This window comes from Marmota monax, unplaced genomic scaffold, assembly GCF_021218885.2.
Source record: "Marmota monax isolate L192 unplaced genomic scaffold, Marmota_monax_Labrador192_F-V1.1 WCK01_AAM20220418_F8-fsc00055, whole genome shotgun sequence".
Lineage (NCBI taxonomy): Eukaryota > Metazoa > Chordata > Mammalia > Rodentia > Sciuridae > Marmota > Marmota monax.
The window spans coordinates 1,165,160-1,188,229 of record NW_026695205.1 but is presented as its reverse complement, the minus strand read 5'-3'; the positions used below and the strand labels follow the sequence as shown (position 1 = coordinate 1,188,229).

Genomic DNA, 23,070 nt, shown 5'->3' with positions numbered 1-23,070 from the left:
GCCTATCTGGGCACAGAGGCAAACACCTGTAATCCTAGCTACTGGGTAGGATGAGGCATGAGGATGGCAAATTCAAGGGCAGCCTGGGCAATTTAGTGAGATCTGGTCTCAAAATAAAAATTGTTTAAAAGGGCCCACGATGTAGCTTAGAGGTAGAGTGCTTGCCTAGCAATGCTCAATGCCCTGGATTCAATCCCCAGTACTGGGGGGAAAAAAGAAAGAAAGAAAGGGGGGGGGGGGTAGAGTGGGGTGGGGAGGGAGGGAGAGAAGGAAAAGAAAAGTCAAACTCCCAGAAAGAAAGCAGGGGTTCAAAATAAACCACAATGTTTGTATAAACAGCTTAGGCACAATGAGCCACTCTTCATTTGGTGGAATAATGGGAACCCACCCAAAATCTGAGTTCCCAGATGTCAGCCAAGGGTCAACTTTCAAGCAGACCTCCCTAAGGATATGAATCTCAAGCCTGCTACGTTTGCCTTTTTTTGCCTAATTGAGATGGTCCATTAGGAAGTAACGTGGGGTTTTTTTGTTTTTGTTTTTGTTGATCCCCATTTTCTGTCCAAAATGTGATGCTATTTATTTTGTATATTTGTATTTGTATTTGGTAAGTCAACTATTAATGCTCAACTCTTAAAAACTCCTACCAGTCACAAATATACTAGATATACTATGGGATGATTAAATTCGAAATTCTATATCTATATTTAAATAGAATGCCTTTAATATTTAAAGATGATAAAAAAATTAAGCACACTGGGATAGATATCATTTGATGCAATTTAATAAATAATACTGGCCATCTACATGGTATTTAAAAAAAAAAAAAAAAAAAAACCCTGATAACTGTTAATACTTTTTTCTTTTCTTTTTTGGTGCTAGGATTGAACCCAGGGCCTGTGCATGCGAGGCAAGCACTCTACCAACTGAGATATATCCCCAGCCTGTTCATACTTTTTCTAAAAGGAAAAAAGTGTGAGTTAGTTCCAATATATTTCTACTTATTACCAGTTAAAATGTACATTTGCAAATTAGCTATTAACAATGTGGGAGTGCTATTCCTTTATAAATAACCACCTAAAATCTAGACAGGAAATCCACCCTTCCTTCTTGAAAGAAATTAAACTGATGACATTTAAAAAGGAATAACAAATAACCTTGCTGTCCTCCTCCACATTTGTGTTTTCAACAGTTAACAATGACTTAGACTAAGTATGTTCTGTTCAAAGGCCACATAAAAAATTAACATCACAATGATATTTCAGTTTAAAAAACAGGAAAGGACTTAAATGTCTATATACAAATTATCATCATCATCTCCATTTTACAAATAAGGGCATTCAACTACAGCAATGTTAAGAAACTTACCCAAGTTCACAAAGCTAAGGAAATAGTAAAGACAAGATTCAAAGCCAGGTGGTTTAGCTCAAGTCTAGATCATTATCAGCATGCTATACTGCATATTATAAAAGTATAAAAATTAAGCAGTCTAATAATAGATCATAATTAAACAAGCAAATCAAGAGAACAGAATGGCTAGAAATGAAATCCAATGCACACAGGATGTCAGTACAGGTTGAGCATACTTAATTTGAAATTCTCCAAAATCCCAAATGTTCACAAATCCAAAACTTCTATTTCATATTTTTGAAGCATTTCAGATTTCAGAATTTTTAATTAGTGATTCTCAATCTGCACAATATTCTAAAGTCCAAAAACCCCAAATTTGAAACACTTCTAGTTCCAAACATTTCAGAAAAGAATATTCACTTTATAAACAAAATGGTGGATAAAAGTTTATTCAAGGGCTGGATGATCACTTAGTGGTAAAGTGACTGCCTAGCACACAGAAAGAGCTGGGCTCAATCCCCAGCGAGCAGGTGCGCAACAGCACGCATACACACCCACAGAGATGTATAAAGTTATTTAATAAATGGTTATTACAAAATCCCCATGGTCCTGCTGTCAACAATTCCAATTCCAGGCATTTATTCTTGTTTTTGTTTGTTTGGGGGGTGTCAATTGTTCTGTTTTTTGTTTCTGAGCAAGGGTCTCACTAAATTGTTCATGCTGGACTGGTTGTGATTCTTGCCTCAAACTTCCCAGTAGCTGGGATTGCCACCACACCAAGCTTCTGAGGCATTTATTCTATAGCTATACTAGCATTTGTCTAAAGTGACACCCACTCCTCCTTAGAACATTGTAAGCATCCTAATTTATAACCCATGTATACAATGAAATTCTATTATACACTAAAAAAATTAAAAAGCAGGTTCTTTTTTTTTTATTATTTGTACACAATACCTTTATTTTGTTTATCCGTCTTTATGTGGTGCTGAGGATCGAGCCCAGGGCCTCGCACGTGCTAGGCAAGCGCTCTACCGCTGAGCCACAACCCCAGCACACACACAAAAAAAGCAGGTTCTTTATTTATAGACATGGAAAAATCTCCAAGATAAAGGGGGGAAAAGCAAGGTGCCAAACAATGTACATAATATGTTATCATTGATCTAAAAGAAAAAAAGAGCCAGAGATATATATGCAAAATACATTTCTGGAAACATAAAAAAAAAAAAAAAATAGTTATCTGAATTAAGATGGCTACAGGAAAAGAAGTGGCAGGAAAACTTTTACATATCTTTTGAATTTTTTTTTTTCTTTTTGGTACCAGGCATTGAACCCAGGGGCACTTTACCACTGAGCTACATCCTGTCCTTTTCTTTTTTTAGTGTTTTTAAACATTTATTTTTTAGTTGTAGGTGGACACAATATCTTCGTTTTATTTTTATGTGGTGCTGAGGATCGAACCCAGTGCCTAATGCATGCTAGGCAAGCGCTCTTCCTCTGAGCCACAACATTTTTATTTTAGACAAGGTCTCACCAAATTGCTAAAACTAGCCTTAAACTCAAAATCCTCCTGTTTCAGCCTTCCAGAGTTGCTAGGATTACAGGCGTGTGCATGCCACCACGCCTAGCATACCTTTTGGATTTTGAACCACTTATATGTAGACTCTTCAGTAAATAAAATAAACTTTAAAAAAATCATTTAGCAATAGGGATAAATGCCAAAAAAAAAAAAATACACTGAGAGTTGTCATCATGAGCTGAGTTGAAAAACCATTATACTCCACAGACAAGCTGAAATGGAGAAAGCCAGCTGGAAGACAGGAAAATTGAACAGATGTACAGAGCAAGAGTTGCCAAAACCTTGTGGCCCCTGAATGAGAAAGGCGGGGTATGCAGTCTTATTTTCTAATAGCTTACCAGCTCCAGTTTCCAAGAGGCCCAGCTATAAAATGATTCTTGTCAACAGAGTGCCATGATCCCCAGTACACCCACATATAACATTACCTCCACCCACCTTCTGGACTTAGTTCCACTGGTTCTCTATTTCTTTTTATTTATTTATTTATTTCTTGTTTTAAGGCCCTGACAACTGGATTTGTTCTATGTACAAGAGCGAGAATGGGGGCTAGGGTTATGGCTCAGTAGGAAAGTGCGTGCCTAGAAAGTGTGAAGCACTGGGTTCTCAATCCTCAGCACCACACAGAGACATACAAAATAAACTTATTATGTCTATCTACAACAAAAAAACATTTTTAAAAAGAGAGTAAGAAGGTATTTTAGGATCAGAGAGCAAAGAAAGACTGTGATTTACCTAAGTGAAGTGGTGAACACATTCAATCAGAATGCTGGTTTGTAACAACACAAAGCAAAATTATATTTTATTTGTGCTATGAATGGATAATTATGAATGTAATGCACTCTACTATTGCCATGTAAGAAATAAATTTTAAAAAATTTTAAAAAGGCAAAGAAAAAAATTATATTTTATGTTTATCTACATATACAGAAGCATAAAAATCTGGTAATTAAGCCTAGGCACAGAACATACCTAAAGAAATTGTACTACTTTGTATTACGATCTCAAAATTACATGCCTTAACATCTTTCAGATTGTTTTCAATTATATTTAGAACTGCCTGAAAGTACTTTAACCAATAAAAATGAAAACAACTTTTAAAAAGTAATAACAGAAGGGCTGGGGTTGTGGCTCAGTGGTGGAGTGTTCATCTAGTATGCGCAAGGCGCTGGGTTCGATCCTCAGCACCACATAAAAATAAATAAAATAAAGGCATTGTGTCCAACTACAACTAAAAAAAAAAAAGTAATAACAGAAACCAGGTTACACACACATGTAATCCTAACTAATCCAGAGGCTGAGGCAGGTGAATCATTAATTTGAGACCAGTATGGAGTATTTAGTAAGACCTTGACTCAAATTAAAAAGTAGTACCCCAAAACAACGGTAGATGACATGCCTACCATGTGTGAGGCCCTGTTTTTTTTGTTGTTGTTGTTTTTTAAGGTAATAATAGCTATCACTGAGTATCTATAATTTGCCATTCACACTCTAGGAATTTTACAATTATTTCTTGCAACAACTTTATGTAAAATTGTTACATTAGTCAGGAAAGTCATTCTATTAATCTCTTAAATATACCTTTAAATTTTTTTTGTTTTTAGTTGTAGACAGACATAATAAGTTTATTTTAAATATCTTTATTCATTTTTATGTGATGCTGAAGATTGAACCCAGAGCCTCACAGGAGCGAGAGAGGCGCTCTACCACTGAGCTACAGCCCTAGCTCCTTAAATATACTTTTTTAAACAAGTATTTTTCTGGGGCTGGGATGTGGCTCAAGCGGTAGTGCGCTTGCCTGGAGTGCGTGTGGCCCGGGTTCGATCCTCAGCACCACATACAAAGATGTTGTGTTCACCGATAACTAAAAAATAAATATTAAAAAAAAAAAGAATTAAGCATTTAAAAAAAAAGAAGTATTTTTCTACCAATAGTAATTATCTAGGTTTCTTTTATTAATATTTTACATTTAAGTCCAAAAATAATGAGGTACAAAAATAGTATATGAAGACTAGTCTCAAAATGAAAAAGTCAGTTATTTATTAATCTTAATAAAGTGAATTATATTTGATTTTTCCTTTTATTATATTATGGTGGACTTTGTGAAAACAGTGTAACATCAGTACAGGATCATCTCCCTTAGGTGCAGCAGAGAACTGGGGAAACCACAAAACCTGAAGTCAAGCTCTGCTACCTACTAGTTGTGTAGGCTTAAGTCAGGAAATAATCTCTTTCAGCCAAATATTTTTGTCTGAAAAAACAGAAAATATGTACAGATCCTAGAGTTAATTTCAGCATTAAATAAGATAGACTAATGCATCTGGTATACAAGCACCCAATCCTTAAACCATCATCCTACTATTAGACATAATAATTAAGAGCATAATTTTTGGAAATACACATATCTCATTTTGAGATCCATTTTCATAACTTATTGTATGGATTAAATAAAATAATTAAAGTCTGCAGCACAGTTGGTACATAAGTACTCAATAAATATTGTTATATAATAATAGTACCAAAAAAAAAAAAAAAGCAGATGCCAATAAAAGATAACTGGAAACTGTATCTAGAAAATAAGGTTGGATCCCAATTTTTCTGTGCTCTATGATTGGGTTCTGGGGATACCACCCCAAAACACAGCAACTTGGTATCTAAAGAAATAGCAGAAGCAGGAAGTTCTCTCTGACCTTCTCCCACCTTTCTATCTTGAAGCAGAATATAAAAAGAAATCTGACCTTCCTGTCTGAAGCAGATCATAAGGCCCTCCTTCCAGAGGTTCCTTTATACTTCATTCCTCTATACCAAAAGGAAAGGCATGCCTTTATATCTGAAGATACAAGAACAATGAAAAGAATCTGAACCAAAGGTCTTGTAACTTAGTTTGTTATCATCAATTGATTCTCCCTTTGTTCAATTACAGTTCTACACAACTGTCTAATTTTAATCAAACATAAACATTAAAATTACATTCACGGGCTGGGGCTGCGCTCACCAGCAGAGCACTTGCCTAGCATGCATGAGGCACTGGGTTTAATCCTCAGCGCCACATAAAAATAAATAAAGGCATTCTGTCCATCTACAACTACAAAAAAATAAAATTACACCTATTTCTGTTTCTCTGGGCCTGCATTTCTGAAGGACTCAGTGTCACATATACCTAAAACAAATCTGTATGCTTTTCTCTCGTTATTCTGTCACAACAGTCTCAGCCATGAACAGGGACGAGTGAGGGAAAGATTACTTTTTCTCCCCTCATCTACTCTATATATACATGGCCACTTGTTTCAACTCTCCAAGTATCAGTCTACCTGTCTATAAATCAAGTGTATTAGAATATACTATTTCTAATGTCTCTTCCAGTTCTAAATTTTTACACCTAGGCCTATGCCACCAAAATCATAAATTTTATCTTAAAAACAACCAACATACTGGGGCTGGGGTTGTGGCTCAGTAGAGCATTTCCACGCTTGCCCAGCACATGCGAGGCCCTGGGTTTGATCCTCAGCACCACATAAAAATAAATAAATAAAATAAAGGTATTGTGTCAATTACAACTAAAAAATATTAAAAAAAAAAAAAAAACACCCTTACACATATATATACCCTCACTCTTAGGGTTTAAAAAAAAAAAACAAACCAGCGGGAGATTCAGAGAAATGCAGACAATTGTCAAAAATGGTAAGCTCTATAATTCCAGTCAAAGATTTCAAGTAGTAAAAAACATTTTCAAAACAAATAAGAAAAAAATCTTATTATTTATTTATCTATTTTTGACACTGAGGATTGAACCCAGGGACACTAAGTTACATCCCCAGTCCTTTTTATTTTTTTATTTTGAGACAGGGTCTTGCTAAGTTGCTGAGGGTCTCATTAAGGTGCTGAGGCTGGCCAGGAACTTGTGATTCTCCTGCCTCAGCCTCCTGAGTCACTGGGATTATAGGTGTGTGTGCCATTGCAATCAGCTAAGAAAAAATAATTTTAAAAGGAACATCCAAACTAGGGATTTTTAGCACACTGGTAGAACACTTGCCTAGCATGTGCAAGGCCCTGCATTCAATCCCAGCACTGCTAAAAAATAAATAAATAAAATTCCAACTATTATGAAAAATAAGTGTTGAATTTTGGAAATATCTACCCAGCCTCCTAAAGATTCTTCCAAAATGTCCTCACACAGTAGAAACTATAGCACTCAAATACATTCTAGGTTACTGGTTCTCAGCCGAGTTAGTTTTATTGCTATACAAATATCTGGCAATATCTGGAGACATTTTAGTTTGTCAAAACTGGGCAGGAAGTGCTACTGAAACTTAGTTGAGGATAGTATGCTACTCAATATTCTATGATACACAATACAGTCCCCACAACATATATTCATTAAACCCAAAAATCTCAATAACATTGCAGAGGCTGAGAAACCCTGTTAATAGATGAGGTGACCAACAATCACAGTGACACTCCTGGAAACTTGGAGCTAAAACTAAGAAATTAATGTTTTTCATATACACTGTCCTCTTCATCAGCGTAGAGGGTTAAAAAAATGGGAAGTATGATATGAACTGAAGGTCTGAGAGAAGAATAAAATAAGCAAACAGAAGCCAAAACAAGAGACAGAAAATAAATACTGGCTGAGTTTCTAGTGGTCTTTGACTTCCTGTTTCTGGACTGGCCTAGCTGCATTCCTGTCCTTGAGACCCTGAGCTCCCGCTATCATGTAAGTTTTCTATGTATTACACAAGCTGGAGTTGGTCTCCACCCAGAGAAAATCACTGAGGTAGAAGAGTCAACCTCTACAGAATATAAACAGCTCAACACAAGCGGAAATTAATCTGATGAAATTTAACAATGAAAAACCAACTCTGAAGTCCAGAAAAGAGATCAATGAAAATTAATTTACAAATATAAGGCTATTGGAGAAAATATTAAAAGGCAAATAACTGTGTAAATCAGAGAAATAATGAAAATGTCTTGAATAGAAAGATAACCAAAATCCAAAGACACAGGTGTAAAGATTCAATATAACCCTGTTTAAGACAGACTTCTCAAATATCTACAAAAAAAAAAAAAAAAAAATTACATAAGCTCTTAAAATTTTAAGAGGAATAATTTTAGCTGGGTGGCAAAAGTCTGTAATCCCAGTGGCTCAGGAGGCTGAGGCAAGAGGATCACAAGTTCAAAGCCAGCCTCAGCAATTTAGAGAGGCCCTAAGCAACTTAGCAAGACCCTGTCTCAAAAGAAAAAAAAATGACAAGGGATGTTGCTCAGTGCTTAAATCCCCCTGGATTAAATAATCCCCAATACCTCCCAAAAAAAGGGAGGGGGAATGACTTTAAAGAATAAAAAGGATAAAATGGAAAGATTCCATACAATGCCAAGAAGAAAGAAAAATAATATTAAATATAAAAAGATAAACACAAGCTCAGACTTGAGGAAACAGCTTGACAGAATATTAGCTCAACGCTGAAGCCACCTTGACGACCAAGACCATGGCCAAGATTAATGAAGACAGTTGACGGAAAACTTGAAACAATTATGTCCAAGAACTTATAAAAGCATTAAAGTTTTCCCAAATAGCAGGGTTAATTATAGAACAAAATAAAGACAGGATTTCATAAAGTTTCATTTAAACTCTTAAAAGTACATCTAGGCTAAAAACAAGGTAATCAAAGGAAGTACATGCACTGTGGAATAAAGGCAAATTTAAAATAATTTTTTACAAATCAATGACAAGAAAATCTCAGGTCAGTTCAAAGCATGCACTGTAACATGCCAGGTATAATATCCCTGAGCACACAACAAAGAAAAATGCCCTCTCCCTATTTGCTAAATATATCAATTCATTTAAATATTTATTGTCTACTGCATACACAGCAATGTTAAAAGTTCAGGAAGATGGTACATGCCTAATTCCAGCAACAAGGGAAGTTGAGAAAAGAGGATTACAAGTTTGAGGCCAGTCTCAGCAACTTAGTGAGATTCTTACTCCAAATGAAAATGAAATAAAAGGGCTAGGGATGTAGCTCAGTGGTAGAGTGTCCCAAGGTTCAATCCCCAGTGCTGAAAAAAAAAAGTACTGGAACTACAAGACCAACTTCCTGCTCTCACAGTTTTTATTATCTAAAGCACCATTGTTCAACAGAAACATAATCAAGTCACATGTCACTTTACATTTTCTAGTAACTGTATTAAATTTTTAATTCATAAGATTAATTTTAATAACACTTTAAATGGGAGCTGAAGGTATAGCTTTTTTTTTTTTTAAAGAGAGAGAGAGAATTTTTTAATGTTTATTTTTCAGTTTTCGGCGGACACAACTTCTTTGTTTGTATGTGGTGCTGAGGATTGAACCCGGGCCATACGCATGCCAGGCGAGTGCACTACCGCTTGAGCCACATCTCCAGCCCCTGAAGGTATAGCTTAGTGGTAGAACACATGCTTAGCATTCATACAGCCTTGGGTTCAATCTCTAGCACCAAAAAAAAAAAAGAAAAAACTATACATATATATATATATATATATATATATACCTTATTTATTCTGATATATCCAAACCATAACATGTAATCACTTTAAAAAATTAATGCAGCACTTTACATTCATTTTCTTCATACTGTTTTTGAAATTGTGTGTATATGTTTTGAGACAGGATTGCTCAGACTGACTTGGAAGTTGTGATCCTCCTACTTCAGTCTCCCAGTACCTAGGAGTACAGGCATGCAATACTATGCTTGGCTTCAATACTTATACTACTTATTAATTTGGAGAAGAGACATTTAAAGTGCTCAATAGCCATAGTGGCTAGTTGCTGCTATACCAGACAATGCCAATATGAAGGGAAATGGACAGGTGCTGCTATTTTGTTTGGTTTTTCACTTTAAACCTTGTTATATTGACTTTTTAAATTGCCTATATGCATAAAAAATGTCTACATGGCTAATAAAAATAACTAAAAAAAAGTTTTCCAGTCAGAATAGAACTTCAAGCACCTATTCTATGCAAAATTGGAAACAATCTCTCAGTATGAAAAATTCTAAATAAACAGTGAAATCCTACATCAATATGAATTTCTACATATTTATATACCATAAATGCCATGTAATAGTAAAAAAAAAATTGGAAGAACATAGTATGGTATAGAATTCGTATAAACCTTTCAAATAAACAATATTTATATACTGTGACACACATTATAAATATTTATGTATGAAATAAATTTAACTGTATGGAAGAGAAGGATAAACAATATCAGGGAAGCGTTAACCTTAGGGTAGGAAAGGAGAAGAATGGGTTTAAGCAGCAAAGGTTGCTCAAATTTCTCTAATATGTTCTTATTCTAAAAAAGCTACAAAATATTAACATTTTTTAAACCTGAATGGTTAAAAAATTATATATGCTATATGCTATGCTTTTCTTATGTTTGAAATATTTCCTTTTAAAAATATAATTTCTTGGTGCTGGAGGTGTGGCTCAGTGGTAGAGCACTTGCCTTGCACGCATGAGGCACTGAGTTCATTTCCTCAGCACCACATAAATACAATAAAGTTAAAAAAATACAATTTCTTCACATACTAAAACAGATTTTATAGAGTTTACACATAATCAGAAAATTAACTTCTGATAAACATTTTTATAAAAGAAAATATTCTTTCTTGAGACCTCCCTAAAGTTAAATACCAGTTTCACAATATTAATCATTCCACACTGAATCTGGTCTTAAGAGTTAGTTAATAGGGGGTTGGGGTTGTGGCTCAGTGGTACAGTGCCTGCCTACCAATGTGTGAAGCACTAGGTTCAATTCTCAGCACCACATATGGATAAATAAAATAAAGGTCCACTGACAACTAAAAAATATTAAAAAAAAAAAAAAAGTTAGTTAATGGGCTACCAGCTGAGCTATAAAAATATATAGACTCTGCCAGGCATGGTGGTGCACACCCATAATCCTAGTGGCTTGGGAAGCTGAGGCAGGAGGATAGCACTGAGGCCAGCCTCAGCAATTTAGCAAGGCCCTACCCAACTTAATGAGGCTCTGTCTCAAAATAAAAAACAAAAAAAGAGCTGGTGATGTGGCTCAGTGGTAAACTGACTCTGGGTTCAATCCCCAGTACTAAAAAATAAAAATAATCAAGTAAAAAAGAAAATAAAAATGTTGATGGCATCTAGAGAGGTAGTTCGGTGGTAGAACAGTAGCCTACATGCTGAAGGCCCTAAATTTCATTCCCTATATTGCAAAAAATAAAAAAGAGACATAGGGAGAAAAAACTGATAGAAAGATAGTATGGCAGACAATAATGATCGCCTGTCTAGAAAGAGAATTAAGTGAAAAATTGTTAAACACAACATAAGCACAGTAAGACAACATGTGTGTGTGTGTGTGTGTGTGTATAAACTAGCCTCCCATACTAGTAATAAGCAAATAAGCCATTAAGAAATGTTAACACAGAAAGATTAACTTACAATAACAACAAAAATTATAAAACACCCACAAAAAACCCTAACAAGAAAGATTCAAAAACAATATGAAGAGTATTAAAAATCTTTAACTGAAGGACAAAGAATTGCCTGGACTGGCAAAGGAGATAATGTCCTTTGACATAAGAACACAATAATGCAACCATGTCAATTCATCCCCTAAATAACCTATGATTATGATCACTATCAAAATCCCATCAAGATTTCCAAACTTTATAACCTAATTCTAAAGATTTTTTGTAAGATATGAGATGCAGCAACATCCAAATTTTTCAAAAGAACACAATGACTCAGGAGCTAGTCAGATAAACACATAAACTATGTAGGCTTATAATAACTAAAACAGGCCAGGTGTGATGGTGTATGCCTATAATTCTAGCAACTCTAGAGGCTGAGACAGGAGGTGAAAAGTTCAAGGCCAGCCTTAGCATTTAGAGAGACCCTGTCTCCAAAAAAAAAAAAAAAATACTAGGGATGTAGCTCAGTGCTAAAGTGCTCTTGGGCTCAGAATCAAAATAAATAAATAAATAAGACAAGCATGCGAACAATATGCAAGAGACAGATCAATGGAATGATACAATTTTTACAAGGCCTGTAATCTATTTTCATATGTTCATACGAGAATTTAATGTAGGTAAATAGGCTCTTAGTCAGTGGAGACTTGATGGACTACTCACTCATTAGTATTAGTGCAGGAGAAAAAAAAAAAATCAAGTTGGTTCCAACCTCAAACATACATAAATTTCAAACAGATTCAAATTAGAGATAAAAGGGAAAAAAAATACCAGGGTTAGGGGTGTAGCTCAGTAGTACACTGCTTGCTCAGCATTTGTGAGGCCCTGGATTCAATCCCTAGCACAGGAAGAGGAGAAGGAAGAGGAAGTAGAGGAGGAGGGTGGATGAGGAGGAAAAAAGGCCAGAAGAAAGATTTTTTGAAAATTAAATCTTATAAGGAAGTAACTAAATATAGTCAGAACATAAATAATTATAAGGGTATCAAAAATAATGAGAAATCTATACATAGTGATATAGAAAGGTCTTCCAAACATGTCAAATACAAAACCGAATTCAGGGAGAAAATTCGTATGGCTATATTTATAAAACTTCAAGAGAAACATACTCATTTTATACACACACACACACACACACACACACACATACACGATTCTGAAAAACACTCAAACCATGAACAGTAGTTTCCTTTAATAAAAGAATATGTATGGGGAGCAGTGATATCAAAGGGGACTTCCATGGCGACTTTATGTGCCTCTGCACTGTTAAGAATTAATTTTTTTTCTATTTTAAGAATTTAACCTTTATTTATTTGTTTTTATGTGGTGCTGAGGATCAAACCCAGTACTTCACATGTGCTAGGCAAATGCTCCAAGAATTGTTTTTCACATTGAGATCTTTGTAAATTATAATGCAGTCAGACATGCAAATTTCAAAATTAATCCAAGAAAGCTATGAAACAAAAACCTTCAGTATCAACCTTGCTTTTCAGTGAGGAACAGATGGGTGATACAAACTGTGCTTGTTAGTACTGTTAGCTTTAAGAAAATGTTTCCTTAGTAATTACCTGGAACCACAGAATGCTAAGTGGCAATCTTCAATCATATCTCAATATTGCTACTTTAATTTGCTGGAGTTAGCATATAAAGAGGAATATGTTAACAAAATTGTATGGGCACATACCACATATCTATTAAGTTACAGAACATTTTCTTTGACCTTGTCCACATCAAGTAAAAGGTTTTTAAACCCTTCTCCTTGGACAGCAAACCCAGGAATACAAATGACTGGGCCCACTGATCAACAGCCAAGGCTGGCAGAGTTCACTATGGAGGAGCCTGGAGTACCATCACACAGCCTCAGCAAATTTACAGCACAAAGCAAAGTGGAGAAATGCCCAAAGTTGTTCTCAGTTCTTGAAGCAATCAAGTTTAAACTGGGTATATACTATTATGTTTAATGTGTACTTATCATGCATTTACTTGAGTGAAAGACCAGTCAAAAACAATATTCAGGAAATTTTCTTATTAATAATGACCACATATTGAAATTATGCACACAAATAAAAAAAACACAGTGATCAGAAACCAAGAGATACTATACAAAATATCACATTTTCACACACAGGGACACACAAAACTTTTTAGATTTTTAAATAAGGATGTTCATCAAAATCTCTCTGAGCAGCAACATTCTTCTGGACAGCAGTTCTGTCTAAATTAAACCTAAAAATTCTCTCAGAGATGTTAACATGAACAATTAGTACAGAAGAAATGAACACGAAATAAAGAAAATGTTTAGGAGTTTTAAGCTAAAAAACATTTTAATTCTCCCACCACCTAAAAATAAAAAGATCATTAGAAATCATGTATTATAATAACAAACTGAATATATCACTTTAAGGGGATGGAGTTGTGGCTCAGTGGCAGAATACTCGCCTAGCCATGTGGGAGGTCCTGGGTTCCATCCTCAGCACCACATAAAAATAAATAAATAAAATAAAACTATTTAAAAAAATCACTTCAAGTGGTTAATATTGATTCCAATACGTTTATTAGAGTACTTCATTTTTAATATTAACATTCTGTACAATAATACCCCTCCCCACAAATTCCTCAGAAGCTCCTACATCTAAATATTCTGATATCAAGAGGAGAAAAAAAGGAAACTAGTGAGTTTTTATGTAAAATTTTACTAACTAGACATACTGTTATTTAAAATGTTTTTCACTGACACTATTATAGAAATATATAAAAGATATATAAATGTTAAATTAGGAAAAAAAAAAAACTGTTCCAAAATTACTCAAGAGTACTTACTATGTAGCAGGTACTATGTGAAGGATACAGGACAAAGAAATCAATCCTTACAACCCAGTATCTCAGAATCCAAAAGCTATTCACACAAATATATTTATGCAATCAATACCTGTAAGCACACAATATTACTAGTTATTATTTATTTTAAAAACTTTCTACCAGCATGGTATACTGATGAAATTAGAGAGCACAGGTAACTAATATTGTATACTCTTTTCTACATTCATAAAGAAACATAGCTTAGGGCTGAGGATATAGCTCAGTTGGTAGAGTGGTTGCCTAGTATACACAAGGTCCTGGGTTCAATTCCCAGCACAAGAAAAAGAAAAGGAAAATGGCTAAGTATATCCATTTTCCTATAGTAGCCCAATATACTACCACTGACATCTGCAAATCTTTGTGTGGATAAAACCCAAGGCATCATGCACACTAAGCATACTGTCTCTGAGATATACTCCCAGTCCCTATAAGTCTTCTTGATAACTTTCTTTAAAAAACCAAAAGGATAAAATAAGTTTTAACCTATTTATGGGGGAGGGGTTTATGTAAGTCTTCAATAATATTAGTAACCCTAAACCTAGAAATTAAGATAGTAGGTAAATGTTACCATGAACTCCCAAATAGCTATAGTGTGTACTGCTCTCTTCAGTACAATAGCACATATATATGTCTCAATTCACAGTCGCAGACTATACAGTTTTAACCCTTGACCATCACTGGTCTCAAGAGTGATGAGGTAAAAATCTTTGTATATACATGTATATATGTGCACACATACACAAATACATATAAACTACAAAAGTAACAAGTACCATTATATACCAAAACCATAGAATCACAAATAGATATCCCAATTTCTTTGGTACCCAAACTTTTTCAATTTGGGCAAATAGGGTTTTATGAGGTTTGAGTTAAAAATTGGATATAAAATACTTAGAACATGCCAGGTAATAAATGGCAATTATTTCATCACTTCATTCTTCCAAGAACTAAATGAAGCCCATAGTACTGTAGCACAAGTCTGCCAGCAGAACCTTATGTTCCCTACCTTTCCTTTTCTCGATGACTCCAGAGTCTTTCAAAAGTACATTTCTCAACATATGAACTTTTAGAGATAAACCACAAATGGTGGTAAAAGAGAGTGGTCACTTACATGCAGACACTAGACTTGGAACAAATGGAATTTTGCACTAGCTTTTAGTAGAGAATCAGTACATTATGTTTCCTGACAATATCTAAGTCACCTTTGATCCATTACTCTTTTTCATCTCCCATTACCAACAGCTTTCAAAGTATGGTCCCAGACAGCTGCCCTAGCAACACTGGGAAATTCTGTCAAAAATAAGAATTCTCGCCAGGCACCCCAGGCACATGACACACACCTATAATCCCAACTATTTGGGAAGCTAAGTCAGGAGGATCTCAAGTTCAAGGCCAGTCTCAGCAACTAAGCAAGACCCTGTCTCAAAAATAAAAAGGGTTGGGAATGCAACTCAGTAGCAGAGCACCTCTGGGTTCAATAGGAAGGAAGCAAGGAAGGGAAGGAAAAAAGCAAATTCTCAAGACCCTCCTTAGACCCAAATCAAAACTCCTGAGGTGGGACCTAACAATCTATGTTTTAACAAGCTCTCCATGCTAAAGTGGCACTGTCAAATTTCCTATTCTAGGGGAAAAAATCCAATGAGATTGGTGAGGCTCTTAAGCATTTTGAAATCTCTACACATGGAGTACCACATTGATAAAATGTCCAATTTGACAACTTCAAGAATACAAAAGTCCTACTACCACAAGCTTCTAATAAGAAACTTTACAAAGGGAAAAAAAAAAATCAAGGGAAAGAAATGAATTACAGTAGATGGGGTAGAGAGAGAAGATGGGAGGGGAGGGGAGGGGGGATAGTAGAGGATAGGAAAGATAGCAGAATACAACAGTCACTAGTATGGCAATATGTAAAAATGTGGATGTGTAACCGATGTGATTCTGCAATCTGTATACGGGGTAAAAATGGGAGTTCATAACCCACTTGAATCAAATGTATGAAATATGATGTCAAGAGCTTTGTAATGTTTTGAACAACCAATAAAAAAGCAAAAATAAATAAATAAAATAAAATAAAAAAGAAACAAAAAAAAAAAAAAAGAAACTTTACAACCTGAGATAAAAATAATAAGGGGGCAAACAAAACAAAAGGTCTCCGGGGATATCAAATGAGGGTTATAGTATACATCATAAATTTTTATCTGCAAAAAAAGTCATTAAATTTAACTAGCAAATCGATGTCAGCTTAGAATGAGGTTTCTATCAACTTCACAATTATGATGGCCAGTTCCTGGTTCAACTCTCAAAAATGGAAAAAAACCACCCATGAGAACCATGAACTACTTATTCTCGGCCACCCAACCCCTGTAACAATTGTCTTCAGATGATATCAATTATCTTCAGGCAGATCTAAAATGATTTCAAATTCTCAAAATTCCCCTACCTTTTTGTTGCTTTCTGAAAGCCCTCAAATAATCAAAGTTACTTAAAGTGGAGAGAAAATAAAGACTTAAAATGTAAATGCTAAGGTGCTTCTACATTTCAGTCAGTTAAATAATTTGCCCAAGGCCACACAACTGAGTCAGGTTTTAAGTCCAGGCAGAATGGCTCCAGAGTTATGCCTTTAACAAAAACTCTGAAACAGTCTCTCTTCTTTCTTCCTCTAGATCAAATCATGAGGGCTTGAACTGTAGCTCAGTGGCGGAGTGCTTGCCTAGCATGTGCTAGGCACCAGCTCAATTCTCAGCACCGCATATAAATAAAATAAAGGTCCATCAACAACTAAATATTTTTTTAAAAAATCATGAAGGTAAGGATTCTGTTATGGTTTACAACATCATCCCCAGAGCCCAGTAAATAGATAAATGAATGAATTGTCCCCTAAACTACACCTCCTGTATCCACTGCTTCCAAATCCACTGCCTTCAACAAGGTCAAAGTATGCTTGCACATTCTAGCATTTCAGCATTTCATACTTGGGTTTATTGATAGCTCTTATAAACTAGCCAATCAGTAAAACTGATAAAAACTTCTCCTCCAGATTTCCCATAACCCAGTCCAACTGAGCTATTCAAAGATTTCTTCCTACTACTTCTCAATTAGAATCATAAAATTGTAAATGCAAAAGGTATCTATCAGATAAAGAAATTCAATGATGGTGACTAAGTCATCCAGCCAGGTAGAGACAAGATCTGAACTTGACACTTTCAATTTTTGTTCTCTGATTTTGTTTCCACCAACTCATAGGTTATTCACTCCTGACAGATGTTTCTCCTCACTATCCCATCAACAAATTAGGTCCATTCCCATTGTTCCTGTTCAAGATGTTTCTCCTGCCCAGCCTGCCCTCTTTTTCCTGCTCCACAGATCCAAATCCTGTCCATCCTTCAAAATCTCTTTGTATTCTATTCTTCGAGACTTCCTCCTTTTCTGAAAATCTTAGGTCCTGAATAAGACACCAGAGGAACAAGATCACTGTTGCCCACTGGGTCAAGTTTAATGAATAGTAACACTTTCTATAATGAAGCAGAGGATGACTTTTTCCCTAAAAACTATTAGTTCATTTTTTTCTTGTGTTTTAGGAAGTGACTTCAATAAAGACTAACTCATCTAGCACCCACATAAAATATTCAGATATTTTATGAAGGGATGCTGGAGCACATCTTTAATATTAGACATGTAAAACTTGGATGCACCAAACCACCTATAACTCCTCCATTACAAAACAGCAGTTTAGGCTGGGCATGGTGGTGCTCTCCTGTAATTCAGCGACTTAGGAGGCTGAGGCAGGAGAATCACAAGTTTGGGGCCAGCCTCAGCAACCTGGTAAGACCCTGTCCCCAAAATAAAAATAGAGAAAGGGTTGGGGATAAAGTGCCCCTGGGTTCAATCTCCAGTACAAAAAAAGAAACAACAGATATTTATTTAGAAGTTTAAATACTTCTGACTACAGAACTTTCTGGCACAACTCACCTGGTAGCCATAGATTCTCAGACTCATCTCTCTTTGCATGGTACCACCCATCATTACATCCTCCAAAATTTCATTTCTAATGAATAGTTCACACTTTTTTTCTTCTTCTTCCCTAACCTGTGTAGTATAGGACACCCTGCCTCCTTTAGTCTTTATTTTCTCTATGCATCCTCACTGAAACTCCAGTTTGCTTCTTCTCACCCAATTTCAATTATCAGTCCTTTCTATAGAAGTCATATCTATATCTCCAGCCCCCCCCTTACGTTTTGGGGTACCTACCCATAAAGGTCAATTTTGTCTTCTCCCCTCCACTACTCTTCCATCCTGTTGAAAACATGCAAAAGGATCCACTGAATTGCGGGGGGGGGGGGGGGGGGGGGAACGACTTTTTCTCTGTTTTTTGCAGTACTAAGGCGTGAACTTCATTCGTGCCAGTCAAGCGTCTACTACTGAGCTACATTCTCAGTCCTTTTTTGTACCTTTATTTAAGACAGGATCTCACTTAAGTTGCCCAGGCTGGCTTTGAACACGCAACCTTCCTGCCTCAGCCTCCAGAGTAGCTGGGATTACAGGCATGCACCACCACACCTGGCCTTAAAACTCTTTTGTTCTCTTGTTATTCATAGTAGAGGTGCTGGGATTTGAACCCAGGGCCTCTCACATGTTAAGCATGCACTCTACCACTGAGCTGCACCCCCAGGTCTATACTTATTTTTTTTCTTTTTTGGCACTGGGGATTGAACCCAAGAACACTTTAGCACTGAGCTACATCACCAATCCTTTTTTATTTTGAGACAGGTTCTTGCTAGGTTGCTGAGAGCCTCAATAAATTAGAGGCTAGCCTCGCACTTGTGACCCTTCTACTTAAAGTCTCCTCAGTCACTGGGATTAAAGGCATGCACCACTGCAACTAGCCATCTCATTCTACATTCCTCTAAATGTTTATAAGTTATATAATATATAATGAAAACACAAATTATTAGAGAGCATGCTCCAATTTTTGCTAAGTCTGTATGACATAAGTGTTTGGAGACACTCTTCTAAAAATACAGAAATAAGGCAAAATAGGTCCCAGATTATATAGAGAATATGTGCATGTATGTATGTACATGCATACACACACATACAGACACACAAACTCTTGTTCACAGCTACAAAACCCAAACCATGCCCACCAACTCACAGCCCCTGCCAACCATATCAGAATCATGTGTCCTACTCGAAGGCGCAGAACATGTGTATGGTCTGGAAAAGCCCTTCATTTCTAGTTTGAAAAGCAAAACAAAAATGTCAAAAATGATGAGATGCTTCCCTTACTTTTCCTACAGAAGGATATGTCAGGGCACTGTTCACTGTTCACCACTCTGACGCTGCTCATTGCCTGATTTCTACACATAACCTTATATGCCACGATCTCCTGAGATTCAGTCCTATTCCCCAATCCCTTGGGGCACAACTCCGCCTCCCATCGCTGACAACCGGTTTACCCTCCCATCTCCTAGACTCATCTCCTACCTCCCTTGCCTTTCCCTCCCCCGGGGATACCATCCACTGTCCTCCAGCTCCACCGCCCCCGTCCCACGGTAGAGGACAGTCCATACACGGTGCCTAAGCCCACGGCTCTCCTCCGCCCCCAGGAGCTGCCAGCCAGGCTGGAGACGGGAGGGGGAGGGGTGTGACTCGCCTCCCGTGACTGGCCCAGATGGCAGCGGATTCCGCCCCCTCTCTCAGGCACCCTTCCACCCCTGAACCCCCCAGGGCTGCCTGTCCGCCTCCCACCCCGCCCCGACCCCACCCCCGGCCTCCCCCACGCCCTCACGCCGGCTCCTGGACACACTCACCATGCTGGGTGAAGATATTGAAGCCGGTCTCCGTGGTGCGCCCCGCCGGGTCCCGCCTGCGGCCCGAGGGCCTGGCTGCACTGCTGCCCCGAATCCCGCGCGGCTGGGGCTGCTGGAGCCCCGGAGCCTCCCCGACGCGGCCCACCTGCTGCCCCATCCCTGCTCTTGCGTACTCCCGCGCCCCCGCCGACCCCTGGTCACATTCCTCTTCGGCTCCGGCCTCGGGCTCCAGGCGCGGCTCCGGCCTCTCCCGCCCAGCCCAGACCCGGGGCCGGGCCGCCGGCGGCTCCGCGCCGGGACTCCTCACGGCAGCCGCCGCGCTACCTCTCGGCTACTCACAGATTCTCCTTCTCCCTCCCCCTCCGGCGGCTCCGCGCCCCCAACGCCGCCGCCGCCATCTTTAAACCACCGAGCACTGGGCGAGCGTGGGACAGAGCGTCCCCCGCCCGCCCAGTCACCGCCGCTACCCGGAGGGCGGGCGTCCCGCCGGCCCCGCCCCCGAGACTGCCGCGCTGGGGGCGCCCGGGGCCCACCTCGTCCGCTTGTCTGCGGCGGCTGAGAGCTATGGGTCTCTGGGTCCCTCTGCCTCCCACGTCCGAATCTGCCTTAGCCGACCCACGTCCAGCTGCGCAACCTACAGCCTTTCGGGGTTGGATGGTCTGTGGCCTGCCCTGTCCCACCTCCACCTGTCAAATCAGAGCAGGGCTGAGTGCCCACCACGTGCGCATCTCCGTAGCAAACACAGCTGGGGTTTTAGAAGCCTGAGCTTCTCCGCGGTACAACCGGGATCCCTCAGATACCCAGGAGGATCTCTTTAAACACCATTGTTGGTAGCAGGCCTAGAGTCAAACTAAAATTGTATGAAATGCACAAGAAGATAGTACGGTGCTACATTATTATTTTATGCTGGAAATTAAACCCAAAAGGAGCTACCACTGAGCTACATTCCCAGCATTTCATTTTTTATTTTTGAGACAAGGGCTCGCCAAGTTGTGGAGGGGCTCCCTAAATTACTAAGACTGGCCTTGAACTTGCGGTACTCTTGCCTTAGCCTCCCAGAGTCAGTGGGATTACAGGCTGATGCCAGGGCTCCTGGTTAGTTTTAATTGTTTTGATATTAGTTCTTGATGTTAAATTGCAATTGCCTGGGTATGTGCACTCTACAGTCTCATTGGCAAAACAATTGCAGTCCATTTCCTCATATTACCATGAATTCCTTTTTAAACTGCTTTACCATGTCTCTAACCACTGTTTCTGTCTTCCTTACCATGCTGGACAGTAAAGTTAATCTTCCTACTGGTATGCTTTACTTATTGTACACGTGGTCAGGCCTTCTTTTGATAGCAAAGGAGAGAAAAATACATATCTGTTTTTGAGTCAGAACTCACCCATCGTTATCTTAATATCATCTAAAGGGAGTGAATTAGGTAGAAGTGATTTTTATACACACATTTCCTGGTATGCAATTCACTCACCATCCTTCCTCCGCTGTGCATTCTTGTATCTAAATAGCCATCCAGGTTTTTAAATTTTCAACTTGAGATAGAGAGAAAGGATGGGAGAGGAGGGGAGGAGTAGGGGGGGATAGGAAGGGCAGCAGAATAGACAATATGATTGATGTATGTACATTCCATGTATGTATTATATGTCAAAATACATTCTGCTGTCATGTATGACTAAAAAAATAAAAATAAATCATATGGTTAAAAAAAATTTCAACTTGATAATGATTAGTCTCCCACTATTCTTTTAGCTTTCCTGTTTGCTTTATTAAAATTATCAGTTACTGGAGGTACCACGTGTTTTTTTTTTTGTTGTTTGTTTGTTTGTTTTTTGCTTAAAATTAAAGAGAATGGAGCTGGAGAAGATGGTACATGCCTGTAATCTCAGCTACTCTGGAAGCTGAGGCAGGAAGACTGGAAGTTCAAGGGCAGCCTGGGCAACCTAGCCAGACCCTGTCTCAAAAAACAAAAAAGCCTGGGGATATAGCTCCGTGTTGGAGTGCCCTGGATTCAATCCCCAATACCAGAATGAAAAAAAAAAAAAAGGATAGAAGTCACTCCAAAGAAGGGCCAAAACAACCCCTGAGAGGATAGGTTTGCGGATGAGGTGGATGTAGCTCTCCTTTACCTGATTTTCATGGGACCCTGCTGACTTGAGATGAAGTGACATGGGTATTTTCTATTATAAGAGCACTTTGAAAACACTACATTGTCAAAAAGAAAATATTCTACTTCCATCCAGGTATGACCAGAAATAACTGAATTTACCCCCAAAATGGGAAAATGGGAACAGAGGCACTATGTCTTAGTACTGGATAGAACCTGAATTTTCATTTGGATACAATTCCTATGTTTTTTGTTTGTTTTGTTTTGTCTTTTTTGCTGCGGGCAGTGGTGCATGCCTGTAAGTCCCAGCTACTGGTGAGGTTAAAGCAAAAGGATTACTTGAGTCCAAGAGTTCAAAGCCAACTTGGACAACATAGAAAGACACTGTCTCAAATAAATAGGTAAATAAAATACTTTCTTTTAAGTCTAATGGTTTGCAACTACTGAAAAAAAAAATTCAATCACAAGGGATAAAGATGATTATAGATGAGAATTTGGTTTATTGTCTGATTTTTGTTATCTGAGAGGTTCAACATTGGGATAATGGTTTGGTTTTTCTGCTAATTCATACAAGACATGTAATAATAGGTGAGTGTAATATAGTGCAATGGTTAAGGGCAGGGACTGTGAAGGTAGATTGCTTCAATTTAAAACTTGACTCTTATATTTATTAGCTTTTGATCTTGAACAAAGTACGTTTTTTTTTTAAGAATTATTTTTTAACATTTGTTTTTTAGGTTTTGGCGGACACAACATCTTTGTTTGTATGTGGTGCTGAGGATTGAACCTGGGCCGCATGCATGCCAGGCGAGCGCGCTACCACTTGAGCCACATCCCCAGCCCCTTGACCAAAGTACTTAACCTTTTGTGTCCCAATTCATATATAA

General features: G+C 37.8%; 1 protein-coding gene across 2 annotated transcripts in view; it reads right to left on the bottom strand.

The window, feature by feature from the left end:
• Window positions 1-20,452, bottom strand: part of Abl2 (ABL proto-oncogene 2, non-receptor tyrosine kinase) — a 102,484-nt gene extending 82,032 nt beyond the window's left edge. The window contains exon 1 of one of the 2 annotated variants that reach the window (XM_046430067.2): window positions 20,076-20,452. In XM_046430067.2, the coding sequence (XP_046286023.1) occupies window positions 20,076-20,232 (157 nt within the window). In that variant the 5' untranslated portion in view covers window positions 20,233-20,452. The remainder of the gene's footprint in view (window positions 1-20,075) is intronic. The other variant, XM_046430069.2, reaches the window with a different exon arrangement.
• Between the last annotated feature and the right edge of the window lie 2,618 nt (window positions 20,453-23,070).